Raw genomic sequence first — 20,193 nt, forward strand, 5'->3', positions numbered from 1 at the left:
GAACACATGTAATACTCTGGATCTAGGATTGTTAAGACATTGCCTTGCCATGAGCATGCTGGGCAGTGTTTTATAAAACAACTCACAACTTTTAACTGTGTGTGGGCATTCCCAAGCTGTTCTGAGGTAACACTTCATGACCAATGTCTGTACTGCTATCCCATGACTTTTGGCATGCACATGTATGTTCAGTAAAATAAACAAAGTAAAAATGCAGTACATTTATTTGATTTCTTATCTTTTTATTTTTTACAAATTAAATATAATGAACATAGTGTTAAGCTTGTTTTATTTGTACAATGAAAGAATAAAATCATTGGGATTTTGCATGTGCTTTTCCCATTAGATGTTTTTTAGTATTCTGCTGCGGCTTAAGTATAATAATGTAACATTTTGGAGCAAAGATACAGATCAGTAAACCAAAGCTTGAGGCCAAAATGGCAAATATTTCCACAGCGACTGTAAGCTTTCCAGGAGAGCTGACATAAGCTGGGATAAAGGTGATCCAGACTGCACAGAATATGAGCATGCTGAATGTGATGAATTTGGCTTCATTAAAGTTATCAGGAAGTTTCCGAGCCAGAAAAGCCAAAACAAAACACAAAAGAGCCAAAAGTCCAATATAACCCAGCACAGCCCAGAAACCTATAGTTGATCCTAAATCACACTCTAGAATGATCTTATCAGTGTAGTGAGCCATGTTTTTGCGAGGGACTGGTGGTGCTAGTGCTAACCACAACGCACAAATGATGACTTGAAAAAGAGTGCAGCTAAAAACTCCCACTCTCTGTACAGGTACTGAACACTGAGGAAGACTGTTTCCTGGCACTGTTGCTCTGAACGCCATCACCACCGCGATCGTTCTTGCCAGAACACATGACATGCAAAGTGCAAAGGTGATCCCAAACGCTGTGTGACGCAGCATACAGGACCACTTTGAGGGACGACCGATGAAGGTCAGTGAACAGAGGAAACACAGATTTAGTGAGAAGAGCAGCAGGAAGCTCAGCTCAATGTTGCTTGCCTTTACAAAAGGTGTGTCTATGAAGTAGAAAAATACCAGTCCTACAGCTACTGTTAAAGAAACCCCCGTTAATGAAAACACTGTCAAGAGAATTCCCATGTTTTCTTCAAATGAGAGGAATTCAACTTTCTTCGGAATACAGAGGCTGTGGTTTTCGTTTGACCAGAACTCCAGATTACATTTGATGCATTCAGCAGAGTCTAAAATAAAAACAGAATGGTTTTAAGAAAATGTATTAATATAGACATACGCATTGTTTGTTTTTGTTTTTTAACAATAAAGAAAAATACATATATTACCAGTCTGATTGCTGATTTCACCCACAGGGCACTGTATACAAGCAAAGCAGCAAGGCGGCCTCCCTTTAATTTGTGCCTGTCTGAAGCCTGGCTGGCAGCTCTCACTGCACACAGATCTGGGCCTCTGCCACACATTCAGATAAACAGTTTTCATTAAAATTGCACCAATATTATAACTAAATTATAACAGTAAGCTATTTAATTTAATTTAATTTAATTATACCTACCACATTACTATTACCAGCCCAAACTATATTGACAGATTTCATGACAAACTGCTCGTCACTTGGGAGAGAGGCATCGTAGTGACCCACTGTTACAAAGGCTATGTCTCCAGGGGCAGTTTTCTGCCAATTCACAAGCTCATACTTTGCGATAGGGTCTCCATTTGCACTAAAATACACTTCCTCACCTGTAGGCATTGTGAAGTTCACAGTCTGTAAAGAGTGCAGGACCTGCAGAAATGAATAGGGAACACTCTGTGCTTTTAACTGTCAGTGTTATTTATATTACAAAAGATAAAAAGGAAGACAAAATTATTTAAATAGGGGGGAAAGTACAATGTATATTATTTTAATTATAAGCAAGGCATCAAAAATGAATTAAAGCATTATGTAAAGAAATATATGTATTATTTTCTTTACAAATTTCATTACTGATATATTTTTGTATTGTATTAATAACAGTAATCCATGAGTAGAAGTCCTAAATTATTTTTAATACTCTTAACATTAATATTCTTGTACTGAAATATGTAAAATAAAAAGAAAATACAGTATAATAAATTAGAATGCATGATATAATAAATAAATAATATAATACCATGATGAATAAAAAAAAACTGTAATACAGAGTACAGACATTATATAATTATAATATAATATAATACAATCATTTTATACCATTGACATTTTACATTTGTTTTCACCAAAACCTAAGCATGTTCAATTGCTTTACTAATTAATTTATTATTCTTGAAGATTTTATGTTTCCCCACCTGACTTGAAAGAAGTGCCTCCTTTTGGGCACAAATCTCATTTTCATCAGCTTTGCAACTCAGTGTGTTGTGCACAGCATGAGCAATAGCATAAACAGCTTTATACACATTGTTAGAAATCCTTAACTCGGACACATCTGTGAATGTGTTATTTATTTCATTGAGATTCTCCACACCAGTGCAAAGCTTCTCATTCTCATTCTTGGGAGAAAACTGACATCCAAAGGTTGTTTCCCAGAATTCTGTGAGAAGGGCACTCGAGGGACTTTGAGATGGATGGACCTTGACGAGGAAGTCCTTCAGGCCTGGAATTTTAGACTTATTGATTGTGAATCCCATTGCGCTGCTGATAACGTGCGAAATCCTTTCAGTTGCCAGATACCTGGCAGTAATCCAGGACTCGCTGCCTATCCACTGGAGCCCTGTCACATTCTGAGCTAGAGCCTCTTCTAACAGCACGTCCATTTCACTCTGGGCCAGAAAGGCTACTAGAACCTTAGCAGTGCCTTTTCTGATCACTTCCACAACTTTAGCAATGCTTTCTTTGGAATTTGTTCTTAGAATAGCCTCAGAATATTCAATGCATACTCCCTCTTTTCTTGCTGCCTCCACAAATGTGGCCATGCCATTGTTGCCATAGTCGTTATCGCTCCTGACTGCTCCTACCCAGGTCCAGCCAAAGTACTTGACCAGCTGAGCCAGTGCTCTGCTCTGATAGTAATCACTGGGAATGGTTCTGAAGAAGGAGGGATACTCTTTTCTGTTGCTCAGACAAGCACAGGTAGCAAAGTGACTGATCTGTTAACAGTAAGAGAACACAAAACATACATTAATACAAACACAATACAAACAATACTGTTATGCCACAAATAGTTTGATTTATCTGTATGTGTTTTACCACTGGAATCTTAAATGGCCCGGTTGCTCTAGACATCACGATGGTTGAGGACGATTCCGATTCTCCTATGATAGCTTGCACTTCTGAGTGCCCAGAGCAGGTTTCTTGTGCTGTAAGTTCCTGACCGTTTATCAAAGCCATGGCTGATCTCATAGAGGCTAGTGTTGAACCACAGCTATCAAATATTCTGTATCCAATTGAAATATTAGGAAGAAGGGTACTGTTGTTTATTTCTTCAACAGCAAAGATAAAGGTCTGAACAAACCGAAATTCTCTTAAGTTTAAACTATAAAAAGAAGAAAAGAGACAATTAAACATTTTGTTAGCACAGTAGAAAGTAGCATACTTTAACATTGTCTGTCTTTATCCACGGTTTTACTACTACACTTACAGTCTTGACAATGCACAAGTCTTATTAACACTTACACAATTTCTTACCTTCGAAACTCAACAACTAAAAGTTTTACGCTAGATCTCAGCAGCTGTAGAGAAAAACAAACAAACCTGGTGCAGGCAAGACGTTGTGGTTTTTCAGTAAAAGACAGTTTCTGTAATGTAATTTTGCTGTGAATTGAAAAAGCTCCTCCAATTATAACATCTCCGTCCTTGGAGAGCATTGGGGGCTCTGGGCTCCCGATGATTTGACATTTAGCCTTTTCTCCCTTTGCTTTAAAGACACTGAGCAGCAGGAATACATACAGAAACATCACACAGACTCTGGGGCACAACTCCATTACCCGGCTGCTACTGAAAGCTCTAATATAGGGACTGATACCACACACTTCTAGTATGAGATCATGTGATCATTTGTATGAGGTCATGTGATCATAAAATATGATGCAAGGGATTATTATATCCTCCTCCAGCCACTTTTTCCTTAAAACGCTTTAATGAATTTTGGAACGGTAACTGATAAACACCATAAACACCAATAATTATTGGGATATTGAATTTAGTATTATATATAGGTTTGTATTGAATAAATAAGCATTTAAACTTATCTAAGTCTTAATTTGTTTTGGATTAAGAATATTTACTTTCATCTACTTCAGTTTATGATCTTTTTTTTTGATGACGTGTTCTTTGTTTTTTTTCTTCCTTTATTCATTTTTTTTTTTTTTTTAAGTTTTAGGCACTGGAACCCCCCATAAAATTTGGGTGCTGGTTTATTTTAGACAGATTTGTCTTGTAATATTGGCAAGCTAAGGTCGGCATAAGATAAGAAATGACATGCTGGAGCCAGAATATTTTTATGTTTGAATATCTTTGAACAACACCGTTTATTGAATAATTTCTTATATGATTCATGCATGTGCAAAATAATACATATAAAACTAAATATCACATGACTGTTGAGCTCTTTTACAGTGGTTATAATATTTAATTTTTATGTGTTTTTTGTTTAATTGGAGCTTTCAGTGGTGGTGAATGATTCTGATTAAAGCATATATTTGGGCCCCTAAAACGTTATCCTTGTTTTTCATTATTTATTAGAGGAATTGTAATATTTGAGGAATATATGAAGAGTATGAAGATGTGAACCCTTCATATATTTAGATAAGTTTTTTCTCTTCAAAACAAAAAAATGCCTTTTTCCTCCAATCTTCATATCTTAAGTGAATGCTGATATAATATTCATTCTACTCACAGAGATGTTCAAACTACTTGTCCATATAGAGCACGTATTAAGCAATCTATTACCGCAATAATTCTTTGGAGCAAAATAAGGAGGTTTTATCCATGAGTCGGCTAGTTTGACCAAAGTCTGTTTAAGAACTGCCCCTATATAGCAGGGAATTATAGAGCCACAGGCACTAATCGGAAATAGTCTTTTTTTATCCAGTGCTAATGTATTGATGCACCACTGTAGGTATAAAATGAACTATGATTCTTGACTCCTACAACTATTATTACTGTATTTTTCGCACTAACAATAAACATGTATTTTCTGGTCTATTTGCAATGGATTATGACACACATTTTAAACGACACTGTTAAGGAAAAGGGACATGTTTTTCTTGAGCAGGTCTCACCGATGGGGGCGACCTAGTAAACAAAACTGTAAAAAAATATATATATATTTCAGTCAAATGAGTGCTGGATGTTAATCTACACAGACTTCTCTTCTAAAAACTGTTTATTTGGGTGAGTTATGTGCTTTTGTTTATTTACAGTAAGCATAAACTTCCAATAATTTAGCACAGTTAAAAGCAGCGCTAGCTGTGGTTAGCAGCAGCGCTAGCCGTGGTTAGCTGTGCTTCTTGCTAGTAAATGCTGCCTGACAGTGCTACACTGAGAGACCCTGAGTGTTCGAGTAGCTCAGTGCTCTATCAGGTAATGGTTAGTCACACATAGCTTGTTTTAATGTGGTAAACACATAGGCTGCAGTGCGATATACTCAACTCTGAGAGGCAAAGGGCTAGTGGTGCGGTTAGCAGCTAATGCTAATACTGTTCCAGCCTTGGTGTTGGAAATTTTCTTTACTGAAACTTCTTTATAACTTTGGACTTACTGCTCCTTACAACTTGACTGGTAGAATTCCTACATAATGTCTTATAAGGCGCACTGGTGATTTTTGGGAAAATAAAAGGACTTGTGTGAAAAATACGGTAACCAGTTTGACTTAAAAAAATGTTTACATTTAATTTTGGGCACTTGGATATTTCCTTTTTATTTTTTCATTTTCGCAAAGCTGACTTTTCGATTACCAAACGTTCATTTACACCTTAAGTAAATCCATTACTTGAAGAAAAGCATATCTGAATATGAAATGAGACCACTGTTGTTGAAAGTGCCATGAACTTTTAAGTGCTTTATAGTGAGTTTTATTTATTTATTTATTTATTTTTGCCAAAAGTAAAATATATTTGGTTACAGTGTTTGTGACAAAATATTGGTCAGATAATTTTTTTATCTAAATAGATGATGGTAGAAGTGGTTTTCAACCTGTGTGCGCAGCTCCCCAGTGGCCTGCAGAGGTACTGCATGGAGGCCATAGGTCAAATTTATTTTTTCCATTTTGCAAAGTAAAAGTCTTCCAATATGTAGATCAGCAAAAATGTACAGTTCAGCAAATGTAATTAAGATTTGACAGAAATATGATTAATTTATTTGCAAAATAAAACATTATTAGGTCAAGCTCGTTGATTGGTTTCATGGATAAATGGCTAAAAACAGGATCTTTGGCAACAAAAGACCCTGAAGCAGGACCATCTACAAGTGAAGCAGCCACTGTATCTCTGAACTAGAGAACCAAAAAAGCAGCATTAATCAAAAAGAAAAGAAAATTTCGCAGTTAGTTGTGTCAACAAATATTTTGGGGTAAAGTTATGAAGAGTGCTGTGTCTTGCCTCCTGAACTGTAAGCGGAGATTTTAATATATAACTGCCCTGACCAACTAGCGAAATTAGCATGATTAACATTGTAATATGAACTGTACTACACTAATGTAGCTTCAGCATGCATTAAACACATTCCATAAAAAAAATACACTGTTGTTATCCCAGAATTTTGTTGTTTGAAATAATGAATTAAAAAAAGAATATACAAACACTTGGCTACTTATTAAAGTTTGGTAAAGCAAGCTAAGCTAGTTCATTTGTTACCAAACTATGATGCTTAGCAAAGGAATTTTTCAAAGTAGCTTGTCAAGATATCTTGGCCTCTAGTCTCTTCAGTCATTTGCTTAGCATGTTGAGTTGTTAATGTTTCACTCTTTTGTCTGTTTTAGGTTTATGTGCATATTTTGCAGCTTTTTGGCACTAAATATTACACACACACAAGTAAGCCACTAATGGTTGTAAAAAAGGTACTTATAAAAGTAAAAAACAGGTACTTATTATTCAGTCAGTTCCACAACGTTTGCTTGTTCAGAAAATTAAGATTTAGTCTATTTATTTTATATAAGATTTAGTTTTCTGCAGTAAAATAACTTAATAGTTCCACTTAATAATCCCAGATCAGTAACAGGAATCAACCCAAATTCTGCATGTTTGAAAATAGAGATAAAAAACTAGACAAACGTAACACAACTAAAGGTTTGGGGGACATGAAATGTTTAATTTGTATTCAGAAAAATATTGATTTTAAAATTAAGTTCAGAAAAGAGCAAATTTTATGATTTTGTTCATTATATTTTGACATTAGCAGATTTACTTAAATATTGTTTTTATTTCTATTACTATTACAATTGTTTTTTTTTAGTAATGTTCCTTATCAAACATGAAAGATTTCTATGGAATGGTTGAAAAGAAATCCTCAAGATTTAGTGGTGTGATGTATATATATGTATATAGTGGTGTTATGGATATATATATATATATATATATATATATATATATATATATATATATATATTAGGTAAGTTTAATTCATACATAATTAATATAAAAGCAGCTGAGGTACACAGACATGGCTGAAAGAGCGGGTGTAAAAGCTTATAAATGATGTTAGATCTTTGCCTGGTGCTAGCTGTGACCAAGGGCCTCTTGTACTAAGATTTGCGTGGAATTCCTATTCAAATGTTCCATACAACCAGGATCCCAGTGCTAGTAGACATTTGCCCCTTATCTGTAAATCTAGTGATGCCCCTGATTTTCTTCATTTTAGACCAATGGATCTCGGATCAGTTAATGTATGTGTTTATTGTACAGGACAAACATTTATTGTTAAGTTTAATTAGGTTTTACCACAGCAACATTGAGACTGAGACAAACAAACATTGTTTGTAGACATAAATATTTTAATTAATTTCTTAAAGTGATTTTGATACTACTTTTCCCATCATATGTTTCTTTGTATTTAGTTCAGGCTTAAAGAGAATAATATAACACTTGGGTGTAAAGATACAAAACAATAAACCAAAGCTGGAGGCTAAAATAGCAAATATCTCCACAGCTACAGTGAACTTTCCAGGAGAGCTGACATAAGCTGGAATAAAGGTGATCCAGACAGCACAGAATATAAGGATGCTGAATGTGATGAATTTGGCTTCATTGAAGTTATCAGGAAGCTTTCTGGCTAAAAAAGCCAAAACAAAACATAAACCTGCCAGAACTCCTATATAACCCAGCACAGCCCAGAAACCTATAGCTGAACCCAAGTCACATTCTAATATGATCTTCTCCTTGTAGTATTTCATGTTTTTGTAGGGGAAAGGAGGGGATATTGTTAACCAGAGTATACAAATAAGGACCTGTATGAGAGTGAAAGCAAGAACACTGAGTCTCTGCTGTGGAGGCCCGAACCACTTCATGACATTACTGCCTGGAAGTGTTGCCTTAAAAGCCATTAATACAACTATTGTTTTCCCCAGAACACAGGAGATGCAGAGGACGAAGATGATCCCAAAAGCTGTGTGACGCAGCATACAGGACCAATGGGAGGGCTGACCAATGAAAGTAAGTGAACAGAGGAAACACAGAAGCAGTGCAAAAAGCAGCAGGAAGCTCAGCTCTGAGTTGTTGGCTCGGACAATAGGTGTGTCCTTCTTCAACAGAAACAGAATGGCCACGAAAAGCGTTAATGCTGCTCCAAAAAGAGAAAACAGGACTAGAACTATCCCCATGACTTCAGTAAATGAAAGATATTCTACAGCCTTTAAAACACATTTATCCCTTTCAGCATTTGACCAGTATTCTTCTGGACACTGCTCACAGTTATTTGAATCTGTAAAGAAAATTGGGTCATACTTATTAGGAATCGAAGCAAACTGTATCACATTTGTTGGCACAATAGAACTTGGTCTGGACTAAACTAAGATAATTATTGTTCTAATAAAAAAGAATAAAAAGTATTTTGATTGTCAGAGAAGCCAATGTGTATATTAGCCTCCCCCAGCAGCACAGTCAAGCCAGAAACATATTCAAAGCAAGGGCACAAACACAAATGCCAGTACCTGGCCAATGTTCTGCAAATTCAAGACCAGGTATTCAATGTTTGGTATTCGACCATCATCTAAATGTTTAATTTATTCTGTTTTGGACAAAATCATCTTGATCATCTTGGTGAATGCCTAAGCCCACATTTTTGAATGCAACTAATTGAGAAAGCCAGTCTGTGTAGATTGAAGTGTCTATATTTGTATCTTCACAAGAGTTCTGTTATTAATCACGATTAATCACACTTTTTCTTTTTTAAGACTAGTCTTTTGATAATGGATATTTAAATGTTAGAAACACGTAGATTTGTAGTATTGGTGGCAGTCTCTTTAAAAATAATTGTATTAATCACAACAATATTTTGATCATGCATTAACATGCTGGTATTTGACTGTAAGTTTGGAAAGGGGATAAAAAAAATGGTACAGTGTTATTTACACCTGGCAGAATAGATCTTTTTTACTGCATTATAATATCTTAGGGTAGTTTTAATTCTTTTAAAAGTAGAATATTGTAATGTGCTAAGTTACTGAGTTTAACTGAGAGTTCTAATAGAGAAAATAAATGCTAGCGTAGGTCCATATTTCACACTATCAACAGTTTGAAAAGGGGAAATGTGCCATCAGCTGTGTGTGTGTGTGTTTTTGTGGGACCATGCAAGTGTGTGAGAGTGGGAGAGAGAGAGAGCATAAAGTTCAGCATAAATAAAAGAAAATCTACCTTCTGAACTAAACAGTAAATGCTGTAATGTGTTATACTATTGCATAAGCATTTACGCATTCAAGTTTCTAGATTACTGGCATGCATTAGCGTGTTAATGTTGACAGCCCTAATTTAAATATATGATTACGTTTATTTCTGACTAATGGTATGCCTTTCCCATTGTGTTTTTTCTTTTGGCCAAGAATTGTTTAAATTTGACTGTCAGTATGTATATAAATACAATATGTGACTTATTGTTTCATTTATTGACACCATTGCTCAGTAGTTGCACCCTAAAAAGTAGAAGGAGAGTGCAAAATATGTAACTGACAAATTTATTTTGAAACGCTGTAAATGTGTAATTACCTGTCGTGTTACTGATCTCTCCCTCTGCACACAGTATACAGTCATAGCAGCAGACAGGCTTCCCTTTTTGAGGAGCCTTCCTGGTGCCTGGAGGACAGCTCTCACTGCACACTGATCTTGGCATCTAATATGAGATACGAGCAACAATATTAAAACTGCTGTCAATACTATTTTTTATAATTTTGCAGATTTTTTAAATTGGGATGTTCAATAAGAAATGTATATAGAATTAGCCAGCATTGCCTGTACCTCGGCTTGTCCTCCAGCCCACACAATATTTTTAGCAGTTATAACAAGCTGCTGTCCAGGAGGCAGAGAGGCATCAAAATAGCCCACTTGCTTGAACAGCACTTCTCCATCAGGCCCACGCTGCCAGTTGATCACGTCATACTTTGCAGCTGTTGCTCCGGTGCTGTCAAACCACACCTGCTCTCCTGTTTTTGTGGTAAAATTGACCTTTTTTAGAGACTCAACAACCTAGGAAAGAAAATGAGTAGGTAGTGACAGTAGGTAGATATATACAGATTGATAACATTTAATTTTTTCATTATAATGCTACCTGCCATGGTTGTATCGTCTGCCTTTTCTCACAGCCCTGGTTTTCTGTACATCTAAGTAGACTGTGTAGAGAATGTGCCACAGCATAAACTCCATTGTAGATGTTGTTTGCATATCGCAGTTCAGAAATGTCTTCATTGTAGTTTCTAAATGGAATCAGGTCCTTATATTGGCTGCAATCATTTTGAGTTTGAGAAACATTTCCCTCTGCAAGCAGGCAAGGCAGCGCTGTTTCCCAAAACTCTTTAATAACATAATCAGCAAAACCAACAATGTTTGATTTTCCCACATCAAATCCAAGAGATCCACCCAGAACATTGTAGCTTGTTGGAGTTATTAGATTGGGAGCCGTTATCCATCCCTCAACGCCAATCATCTGTAAGCCTGTGACGTTGTTTAGAATTAGCTGCTCTATTAAAATGTTCATCTCAATGTGGGCGACAAATATGATAACCACTTTGGTCGTTCCCAATTTAATAGACTCAACCACTTTCATGAGCTTGGCAGGTTCTGACCGGTCAAACTTCTCAGAGTACTCCACACATATCCCCTCCTCTTTGGCCGCTTCCAGGAAAATGGCCATTCCGTTGTTGCCGTAGTCACTGTCGCTGTTCACGGTTCCTACCCAAAGCCAGCCGAAGTGTTTGACCAGATAGGCCAGTGCTCTGCTCTGGTAGTAATCACTAGCTATAGTCCTGAAGAAAGAGGGGTACTCTGTCCTGCTGCTTAAACATTCACATGTTGCAGCGTGACTGATCTGAGGAGAGAAAATCAAAAGCACAGTCTACTAACTAAGCACGATGTTTTAAGAACAATAAGCGCTTAGGGAGAAACAAAGAAAATAATAATGTACTTAAAGCACAGAAAAAAAAATTACGATGTCATACCATTGGTTTAAGTTTAAGATTACAACAAGGTTATTGTGTATTTCCAATACCAATAAAAAGTTGTCATACATATAAGTACAACATATAGACAATACATCAGGACCATTGTAAAGTCAGCATGGGCAGCATACTGTTATTACAAAAACAATTTGTCATGTAACGCAATATTCAAATATCTTGCATTTCTGCCACTGATGGACATAAATACAGAATATCTATTTCATAGATATTTTCATAGCAAATAAATAAATAAATAAATAAAAAATAGATGATGAAATAAAGTCCACTGATAGCAAGTGAGCAACATGTGTTCAATCACCGTTGGTATTTGTGAGTTATAAGGCATGATGTAAAACAGCATTTAACCTATCTTACCACTGGGATATGAAAAGGGCCTGTAGTTTTGGCGAGGACTATAGTTGGAGAAGACTCAGACTCTCCTATGATGGCCTGCACCCATGCCTGTCCAGAGCAGGCTTCAGCTGCTGTTAGTTCCTGACCGTTCATCAAAGCCATGGATGCCTTCATAGACAAGAACCTCGAACCACAGTTGTCATAAATCCTGTAACCAATTGAGACATTTGGGAGCAGGCTGTTGCTTCTGTTGATTTCCTCAATGACAAAAACCATGGCCTGAGCAAAGCGCAGTTCTCTGAGGTTAAATCTGTGAACAAAAGGGGACCAGTTGAAAGCAAGAAAAGAAACACATATTTAACACATTAGATAGCATTCAAATAAAAATTGCTTCAATGTAACATATTCACTATAACAAACCTAGAACATAGCAGTGATTTGGGTTTTTCAGTAAATGACATTGGTGGCAGTGTAACACCACTGTGTATTGAAAAAGCTCCTCCAATTGTCACGTCTCCATCCTTGGACAGCAGAAGATACTCTGGACTTTCCATAATATGGCAACGTGGCTTTTGCCCGTTTACTAGGAGGCTGAAATAAAGCAATATTGTATGAAAAAACATCACAAACGCTGTCCTCTTTTTCTGCTGTATGAATTCTCGCCTTCTAATGTATTCATGCTTTTATAGACATGCATGGAGCTCTTCTGGGCATGGCCAGATAAACTGAACAAATCAGAGTGGGTCTACCACATGACCTCATTGTGGGGCAGAATGGGAGCCATGTTCTGTTCTAATCCTTTAATTATGAAGTCTGATCACAGAAAAAATATTCTTTACACTTTGTTCTGCACAGTGTCCCATTAGAAAACAGTTGTTTTTAACCTGGAATTAGGAAAAATAGAAAGATTTGTAAGTCTTTAAAATTATTGTTATATTTATTAGTACTTTTTAATGGTAAACACATTGTAAAAGCTGCAATAATATCATGAATAACAGCAAACTCATATTGCATTACCCACATGCAAGAGAGAGAGGTCTTCATGCTGCAGACTGTGCTCCCATAGCGAAATTAGACTGGAGGCAGAGTGAGGTAAAGCAAGGAAGAGTGAGGAAGAGGTCCACAGTGAATGCACACCCCATACTACTTCTTATACTGGGAAAGATGAGCGCAACCAAGCCAAGTGCTAAAAAAAAAAAAACTTTTAAGGAGCTTAATATAGTTTAGGCTCTTAATTTAGGATATATCACCATGGATTTCTGGATATCCAACAGAATAATTTGAAATAGTTGAAATAGGCATGTTCTTTCCTGTATTTTTATTTTTAAGACCATTCTAAGCAGTCAGCTGCAGAACAGAGGCCATTTTTTAGACTAGTGTTCTTCAGGATTGGTCTTGGAGTATCTGTTCCGTACACGTTGTTATGTATTTTTTGCTCCAAACTAACAATTAATTAAGTCATTAAGGCTTTCCCTACTTGATGAGGAGCAAATTCTGCCAATGTTCGAAGGGCATTGCAAGTTTGAATTCTGGATCAGGCTGCTTCACCATCAGCAGCCTGAGCCCAAGAGAGCCTAATCAGCCAGGCTCTGTCTGGGTAGGTAGATAACCCTTCAATTTTTTTTTCCATTTTGCTACTGGCCAGCATCTGTTGGCTGACATCTCAAAGTTGGGGTTCTGGTGCTTTCCTCTGAGTGCTCTAGCTGCCTGGTGATGCTTGACTGCATGGTGGCAGTTTGAAAAGAGGTAGTAGACTGATTTACATGTCAGTCATGAAGAGGCATGTTCTTGTTCTCACCCTCCTAGTGTTAGGGACATTGAATACAAACGAATACAAACTTTGATTGAATAGCCCACCTCCATTTACCCCAGCATTCCAAAATATAGTGCTTTTAGCCAGTGCTCCCAAGAGGCTTACAATGAGAGCGATAGGGGCATAGCGTTGCCCATGCAAATGAATGGAAATGCATGAATTCCAGCTGTTGCTGAAAATATATCTGTAATATTCATGCATTTCCACAGAATTAATTTTACTATCTGTTCTTATCTGTTCCGCTTAATTTTCTTAACTATCTGTTTGTGCGCATCAGTTGACTTATTGTGACTTAATTTCAAGATGAGACCTTATGGTACTATGTTTATAAACTGCGTTTTTTTAATAAACTATCTGTGCACTTTCAAAGCTTTCAGTGCCTCGTTTTAAATGTCAGAATTCTACCGATGAAGTGTGAAGCTACTTTGAGCTTGTTAATGGTGTAAAAACAGTGATTTCTTTGCATGGGCAATGTTATGCCCCTATCACTACCATTGTAAGCCTGGTCAGAGCAGTGTTTAAGACTTGTCCTTTAACTAAGCAAGAATGTGCCTAATATAAAGAACATGCTTGCTTTAAGTTTGTATTTTAAATCACAACAGAGCAATTGAATCATCTCTCATCAATCTGTATGTTTTTTTTTTTCACATTTAAATATATTGTAAAAACAATCCTTCTCAAGGAAGTCAAGTGCATCTCTATTCTTTTCTATTTGTATTTGTCTACACTGATTGATCAGAGCAGCTATTCTGTACATTTATACATTTCAGAATGAGCTGACTAATACAAATGCTCGAATATTATTTTGAATAAAACATTTAACATTAACATACATTCAACATTTATTTTTGTATTTATTTACTGAGTGATGTTATTTTAAATGCGGTTATCCACTAAGAGTAAGTATATGCGCATGTGTAACCAAAAATGCATAATTTATTTGCATTTGTTTAATTTATATCAGCTTCATATCAGAAAAAAACATACTGTGTGTTTTTTCAAGGTGGAATTATTTTGTTGTTGAGTGGTGTTCAGTTATGAAGCTTATGTGAAGCATATGTGAAATGGGGAAAAAATAAAATGTGCAAAAGATGGTAATAGTCCTTCATTATGTATATGTAACTGTATATATTTAGTCACAGTAAATCTGAAAGTATGTTTCATTAAGGTGGGCCTGTATGTTTGAGATCAGGAAGTTTATTTAGAGTACACATTTACTGAATTTCTGAATTTTCTTTTCACTTATAAGCTACAATGAAAGAGTTGATTACGTTTGCCTCTGTTTGACCACAACAACATTTAAACTCAAACGACAACTGTTTTCAAATATGAATATATATTTATTTAAATACATTTATACTTATAATCTCTTAAAGTGATTTTGATGCCATTTTTCCCATCATATGTTTCTTTGTATTTAGTTCAGGCTTAAAGAGAATAATATAACACTTGGGTGTAAAGATACAAAACAATAAACCAAAGCTGGAGGCTAAAATAGCAAATATCTCCACAGCTACAGTGAACTTTCCAGGAGAGCTGACATAAGCTGGAATAAAGGTGATCCAGACAGCACAGAATATAAGGATGCTGAATGTGATGAATTTGGCTTCATTGAAGTTATCAGGCAGTTTTCTGGCTAAAAAAGCCAAAACAAAACATAAACCTGCCAGAACTCCTATATAACCCAGCACAGCCCAGAAACCTATAGCTGAACCCAAGTCACATTCTAATATGATCTTCTCCTTGTAGTATTTCATGTTTTTGTAGGGAAAAGGAGGGGATATTGTTAACCAGAGAATACAAATAAGGACCTGTATGAGAGTGAATGCAAGAACACTGAGTCTCTGCTGTGGAGGCCCGAACCACTTCATGACATTACTTCCTGGAAGTGTAGCTCTGAAGGCCATTAACACCACTATTGTTTTCCCCAGAACACAGGAGATGCAGAGGACGAAGGTGATCCCAAAAGCTGTGTGGCGCAGCATACAGGACCACTGGGAGGGCTGACCAATGAAAGTAAGTGAACAGAGGAAACACAGAAGCAGTGCAAAAAGCAGCAGGAAGCTCAGCTCTGAGTTGTTGGCTCGGACAATAGGTGTGTCCTTCTTCAACAGAAACAGAATGGCTACGAATAGCGTTAATGCTGCTCCAAACACTGAAAACAGGACTAGAACTATCCCCATGACTTCAGTAAATGAAAGGTATTCTACAGCCTTTAAAACACATTTATCCCTTTCAGCATTTGACCAGTATTCTTCTGGACACTGCTCACAGTTATTTGAATCTGCAAAGTAATGAAAATAGAATAGATGTTAAATAAAGGTCTACAGAAAGTCCCCCACAAAGCACAACAAATGTTTTTAATATTGCAAAGTTTTAGTTTTTTAAATCAACAGATTAAACTCTCAGAAATATAGAGAAATTTCACATAAATACCTCTGCAAGTTTTTGTCCAAGAAACATATTAAGCACATCCCAGAAACCTTGAACTGTGTTCTTTTGAGCAGCTTATACTAGAGCTTAGATAATGCCCAAAACGCACATTCTGCGTTGATCGAACCCAAAAAATCCAATACTGACCCGGACCACCCCACAAACTTGTCATTATGATCTCAAGCCTGTTCTAAACACAACATTGTTTTAGTAAGTAGAGCATTAAAATTGACCTTTTTAACTACAATTCTGAGTTTTAGGTGCCTGTACAAGGTGTGCAGTGCACTGATTGAGGATAAGTGAAGGAGCTGGTGTGTACACACTGCGCAGGCCAGTGCTGCATGATTATAACATTTTAACTTGTGCAACATCACAGTCTGAATTGTTGCTTTTTAAAAATAGCAGTAAAATATGTAGGCCTATGATATAGACCATTTTGTTGAATCCAACCCCATAGGGCCTGAGGAAAGCAGTGGGAATTCTCAACCCGAGTTTGAGTTGGGCCTAGGGTCAGGGTCGGGAAGACTAAACTCTAAACTCTAGCTCATACTAGGGGATTATGAGGCAAGAGAATGTGTTGGAAATATGTTATTTGCTCCTATCAGTATTGTATTGGCTGGATTTGTATGTTAAAAACAGAGTTTCGAGAGGCACACTGGGGCTTCATTTATACAGCAGCTCAGCTCCAGCAGATTTACTCAACCAAAGCGAAGTGAGTCAGACTACTGTGGACTAGGGGTGTGCCATATCGTATCGTACACGATAATATCGTCAAATTTTTTAAATATTGTGAACAATATTATATCCTAAAATATCGTGCAGATGATATCTGTCCAGTATCATTTATTTTACTGTAATCCTGGATATATGGAGATATTTGGAGTGTGTTATTATTAGTATCATGACACTCTAGATCATTGACTTCTGTTACAAATCTGAAACGATTCTTGTATTTTTAATATCTCACTTAGGGGTGTGCAATATTATATTGTATGTAATAATAAAATATTTTTTTTATTTTCTTGCAGTATATAGTATATTTTAAAATTTTTGTTAACAAGTGTTTTGTCATATCGCCAAGAGTATCGTTATTGCGAAAATACCATGAAATATCGTGATATTATTTTAGGGCCATATCGCCCACCCCTACTTTGGACATGCCCAAAAGGCCTCTGATTCCAGTTTTGTGGTTTAAATTATTAGATTTACGATTCTTGTCCTTCATAGTAAGAGAATGTGCAAATGGCACATTTTATTCTAACGCTGTAAATGTGTAATTACCTATCGTATTACTGATCTCTCCCTCTGCACACTGTATACAGTCATAGCAGCAGACAGGCTTCCCTTTTTGCGCTGCCTTCCTGGTGCCTGGAGGACAGCTCTCACTGCACACTGATCTCGGCTTCTAATACAAATAATATAATATTTTGGCCGCTGTCAATACTATTCACACATTTAGACATTATGGACATATAATTGAACAGGTCACAATTTTAAGTTATTAGATAAAACGATTACAATTAGCCAGCATTGCCTGTACCTCGGCTTGTCCTCCAGCCCACACAATATTTTTATCAGTCATGACAAACTGCTGTCCAGGAGGCAGAGAGGCATCAAAATAGCCCACTTGTTTGAACAGCACTTCTCCATCAGGCCCACGCTGCCAGTTGATCACGTCATACTTTGCAGCTGTTGCTCCGGTGCTGTCAAACCACACCTGCTCTCCTGTTTTTGTGGTAAAATTGACCTTTTTCAGAAACTCAATAACCTTTAAAAGAAGAAGATGGTCATATTAATGTGGCAAAAAAAAAACACTCAGCTTGATCACATTTAATTTTTTCATTATAATGCTACCTGCCATGGTTGTATCGTCTGCTTTTTCTCACACCCCTGTTTTTCTTTACATCTGAGTAGACTGTGTAGAGAATGTGCCACAGCATAAACTCCACTGTAAATGTTGTTCACGTATCTCAATTCAGAAATGTCTTCATTGTAGTTTATAAATGGTATCAGGTCCATATATTGGATGCAATTGTTTTCAATTTGAGAAGCATTTCCCTCTGTAAGCACGCAAGGCAGCGCTGTTTCCCAAAACTCTTTTAGAACATAATCAGCAAAACCAATAATGTTGGCTTTTCCCACATCAAATCCAAGAGATCCACCCAGTACATTGTAGCTTGTAGGAGTTATTAGATTGACAGCTGTTATCCATACTTCCACACCAATCATCTGTAAGCCTGTGATATTCTTTAGAATTAACTGTTCTACTAGAATGTTCATCTCAATGTGGGCGACAAACATTATAATAACTCTTGCTGTGCCTTTTTGGATGACATCAACCACTTTTGTGAGTTTGGCAGGTTCTGACCGGTCAAACTTCTCAGAGTACTCCACACATATCCCCTCCTCTTTGGCCGCTTCCAGGAAAATGGCCATTCCGTTGTTGCCGTAGTCACTGTCACTGTTCACGGTTCCTACCCAAAGCCAGCCGAAGTGTTTGACCAGATAGGCCAGTGCTCTGCTCTGGTAGTAATCACTAGCTATAGTCCTGAAGAAAGAAGGGTACTCTGTCCTGCTGCTTAAACATTCACATGTTGCAGCGTGACTGATCTGAGGAGAAAAAAAACGAGGGTTTTTTTTGTGTGTGTGTGTGTTTAAAGCATAATCTATCATATAAGAAAAATCGTAGAGAGAAACAGGAGGGAAAATATACTCTGTAAAACAGTGTGATGAACAAAGTAATGAATAATGTTACAGTTAAACACCTCAAAAACACCAGTTGTCTTTGAATAATTGTTCTAAATAGGCAATCGATTTGAGGCTAACCTCGACACATATGTATACCAGAATAGGCATTACATTGTAATCAATTTTAGAAGCAGAGGTTGAAATAAAATAAACACATTAGTTTAGGAAGTGGCATGTATTGAGTATTAAGTATGACGCATGTAAAGCAACAATAAATGTATCTTACCACTGGGATGTGGAAAGGGCCTGTAGTTTTGGCGAGGACTATAGTTGGAGAAGACTCAGACTCTCCTATGATGGCCTGCACCCCTGCCTGTCCAGAGCAGGCTTCAGCTGCTGTTAGTTCCTGACCGTTCATCAAAGCCATGGATGCCTTCATAGACAAGAACCTCGAACCACAGTTGTCATAAATCCTGTAACCAATTGAGACATTTGGGAGCAGGCTGTTGCTTCTGTTGATTTCCTCAATGACAAAAACCATGGCCTGAGCAAAGCGCAGTTCTCTGAGGTTTAACCTGTTAACATATTGAATCAATTGAAAACAATAAAAAAGAACAGAGGGATATATGTTTGATAATGTAAAGCTCCTAATAAACAAACGGGTCCAATGTACTTTTTATCCACTATAACAAACCTAGAACATATGAAAGAGTTTGGTTTTTCAGTAAATGACATTGTTGGCAGTGTTACATCACTGTGTATTGAAAAAGCTCCTCCAATTGTCACGTCTCCATCCTTGGACAGCAGAGGGTACTCTGGGCTCTCCAAAATATGGCAAAGTGGCTTTTGCCCTTTTGCCAAGAGGCTGAGAGAAAGCAAGAGTGTGTGGAACAACATCACAAAGGCTGTCTTCTTACTTCAGCTGCATGAAGTCTTGTCTTCCACGGTATTCATACTTTTATAGACATGCATGGAGCTAATCTGGGCATGGCCAGATAGATTGGACAAATCAGAGTGGGTGTTCTACGTCACCTCATTGTGGGACAGTGAGTTTGATGGATCATAGGAGTTTCACTTGGATCTGGTCAGAATCAGAATGCAACGTTCTAGTACCATTACCCACAGATTATACTTGCTAATATACAGTTGCAAATAAAAGTTCAAAAGAGTGTCTGTAGGTTTTGGGCTCAGGGCTCAAACTTGGTCAATCCAACAAACAAATCCCCTTATTCAACAATTGCTTAGTTGAATTATAAATTGAATTATTATCACCCAGAATCTTTTCAGCTTGGGGT

The 20,193-nt window shown here is 36.9% G+C and overlaps 3 protein-coding genes across 4 annotated transcripts; all 3 read right to left on the reverse strand.

Moving 5' to 3' along the window:
- Positions 1 to 42: 42 nt before the first annotated feature.
- Positions 43 to 4,096, reverse strand: LOC103038054 (extracellular calcium-sensing receptor). The gene is made up of 6 exons (XM_007231536.3): positions 3,723 to 4,096; positions 3,219 to 3,504; positions 2,321 to 3,118; positions 1,551 to 1,778; positions 1,324 to 1,447; positions 43 to 1,224 (listed from the first exon to the last, which is right to left on the reverse strand). The coding sequence occupies exons 1-6, from the start codon at positions 3,950 to 3,952 to the stop codon at positions 314 to 316; spliced, it is 2,577 nt and encodes an 858-aa protein (XP_007231598.3). The 5' UTR covers positions 3,953 to 4,096; the 3' UTR covers positions 43 to 313.
- Positions 4,097 to 7,666: 3,570 nt separating this feature from the next.
- Positions 7,667 to 12,611, reverse strand: LOC103038579 (extracellular calcium-sensing receptor-like). Its single transcript, XM_007231538.4, has 6 exons — positions 12,385 to 12,611; positions 11,986 to 12,274; positions 10,725 to 11,480; positions 10,415 to 10,642; positions 10,166 to 10,289; positions 7,667 to 8,885 (listed from the first exon to the last, which is right to left on the reverse strand). The coding sequence occupies exons 1-6, from the start codon at positions 12,585 to 12,587 to the stop codon at positions 7,972 to 7,974; spliced, it is 2,514 nt and encodes an 837-aa protein (XP_007231600.3). The 5' UTR covers positions 12,588 to 12,611; the 3' UTR covers positions 7,667 to 7,971.
- A 2,506-nt stretch (positions 12,612 to 15,117) lies between these two features.
- On the reverse strand, positions 15,118 to 19,832 carry LOC103038894 (extracellular calcium-sensing receptor-like). 2 transcript variants are annotated; one of them, XM_007231539.4, is made up of 6 exons: positions 19,593 to 19,832; positions 19,185 to 19,473; positions 18,065 to 18,820; positions 17,751 to 17,978; positions 17,492 to 17,615; positions 15,118 to 16,061 (listed from the first exon to the last, which is right to left on the reverse strand). In XM_007231539.4, exons 1-6 carry the CDS (start codon positions 19,793 to 19,795, stop codon positions 15,148 to 15,150), a joined length of 2,514 nt encoding a protein of 837 aa, XP_007231601.4. In that variant the 5' UTR covers positions 19,796 to 19,832; the 3' UTR covers positions 15,118 to 15,147. The 2 variants fall into 2 exon arrangements, with proteins under 2 accessions (XP_007231601.4, XP_049339708.1); XM_049483751.1 differs by lacking the exon at positions 17,492 to 17,615 and having other exon boundaries at positions 15,908 to 16,061.
- Positions 19,833 to 20,193: the final 361 nt, after the last annotated feature.

The sequence above is a fragment of the Astyanax mexicanus genome, chromosome 9, assembly GCF_023375975.1.
Source record: "Astyanax mexicanus isolate ESR-SI-001 chromosome 9, AstMex3_surface, whole genome shotgun sequence".
NCBI lineage: Eukaryota > Metazoa > Chordata > Actinopteri > Characiformes > Acestrorhamphidae > Astyanax > Astyanax mexicanus.

Coding starts and splice junctions, on each gene's coding strand:
- LOC103038894 (XM_007231539.4), bottom strand. CDS start 19,795: ATGTTGTTCCACACACTCTTGCTTTCTCTCAGCCTCTTGGCAAAAGGG. Junction 19,474..19,592: donor AACTCTTTCATATGTTCTAG/GTTTGTTATAGT, acceptor ATATGTTAACAG/GTTAAACCTCAGAGAACTGC. Junction 16,062..17,491: donor AGAGATCAGTAATACGATAG/GTAATTACACAT, acceptor ATTACTTTGCAG/ATTCAAATAACTGTGAGCAG.
- LOC103038054 (XM_007231536.3), bottom strand. CDS start 3,952: ATGGAGTTGTGCCCCAGAGTCTGTGTGATGTTTCTGTATGTATTCCTG. Junction 3,505..3,722: donor CAACGTCTTGCCTGCACCAG/GTTTGTTTGTTT, acceptor TTCTTTTTATAG/TTTAAACTTAAGAGAATTTC. Junction 3,119..3,218: donor GGCCATTTAAGATTCCAGTG/GTAAAACACATA, acceptor TACTGTTAACAG/ATCAGTCACTTTGCTACCTG.
- LOC103038579 (XM_007231538.4), bottom strand. CDS start 12,587: ATGTTTTTTCATACAATATTGCTTTATTTCAGCCTCCTAGTAAACGGG. Junction 12,275..12,384: donor AAATCACTGCTATGTTCTAG/GTTTGTTATAGT, acceptor TTTTGTTCACAG/ATTTAACCTCAGAGAACTGC. Junction 10,290..10,414: donor GGGCTGGAGGACAAGCCGAG/GTACAGGCAATG, acceptor ATCTCATATTAG/ATGCCAAGATCAGTGTGCAG.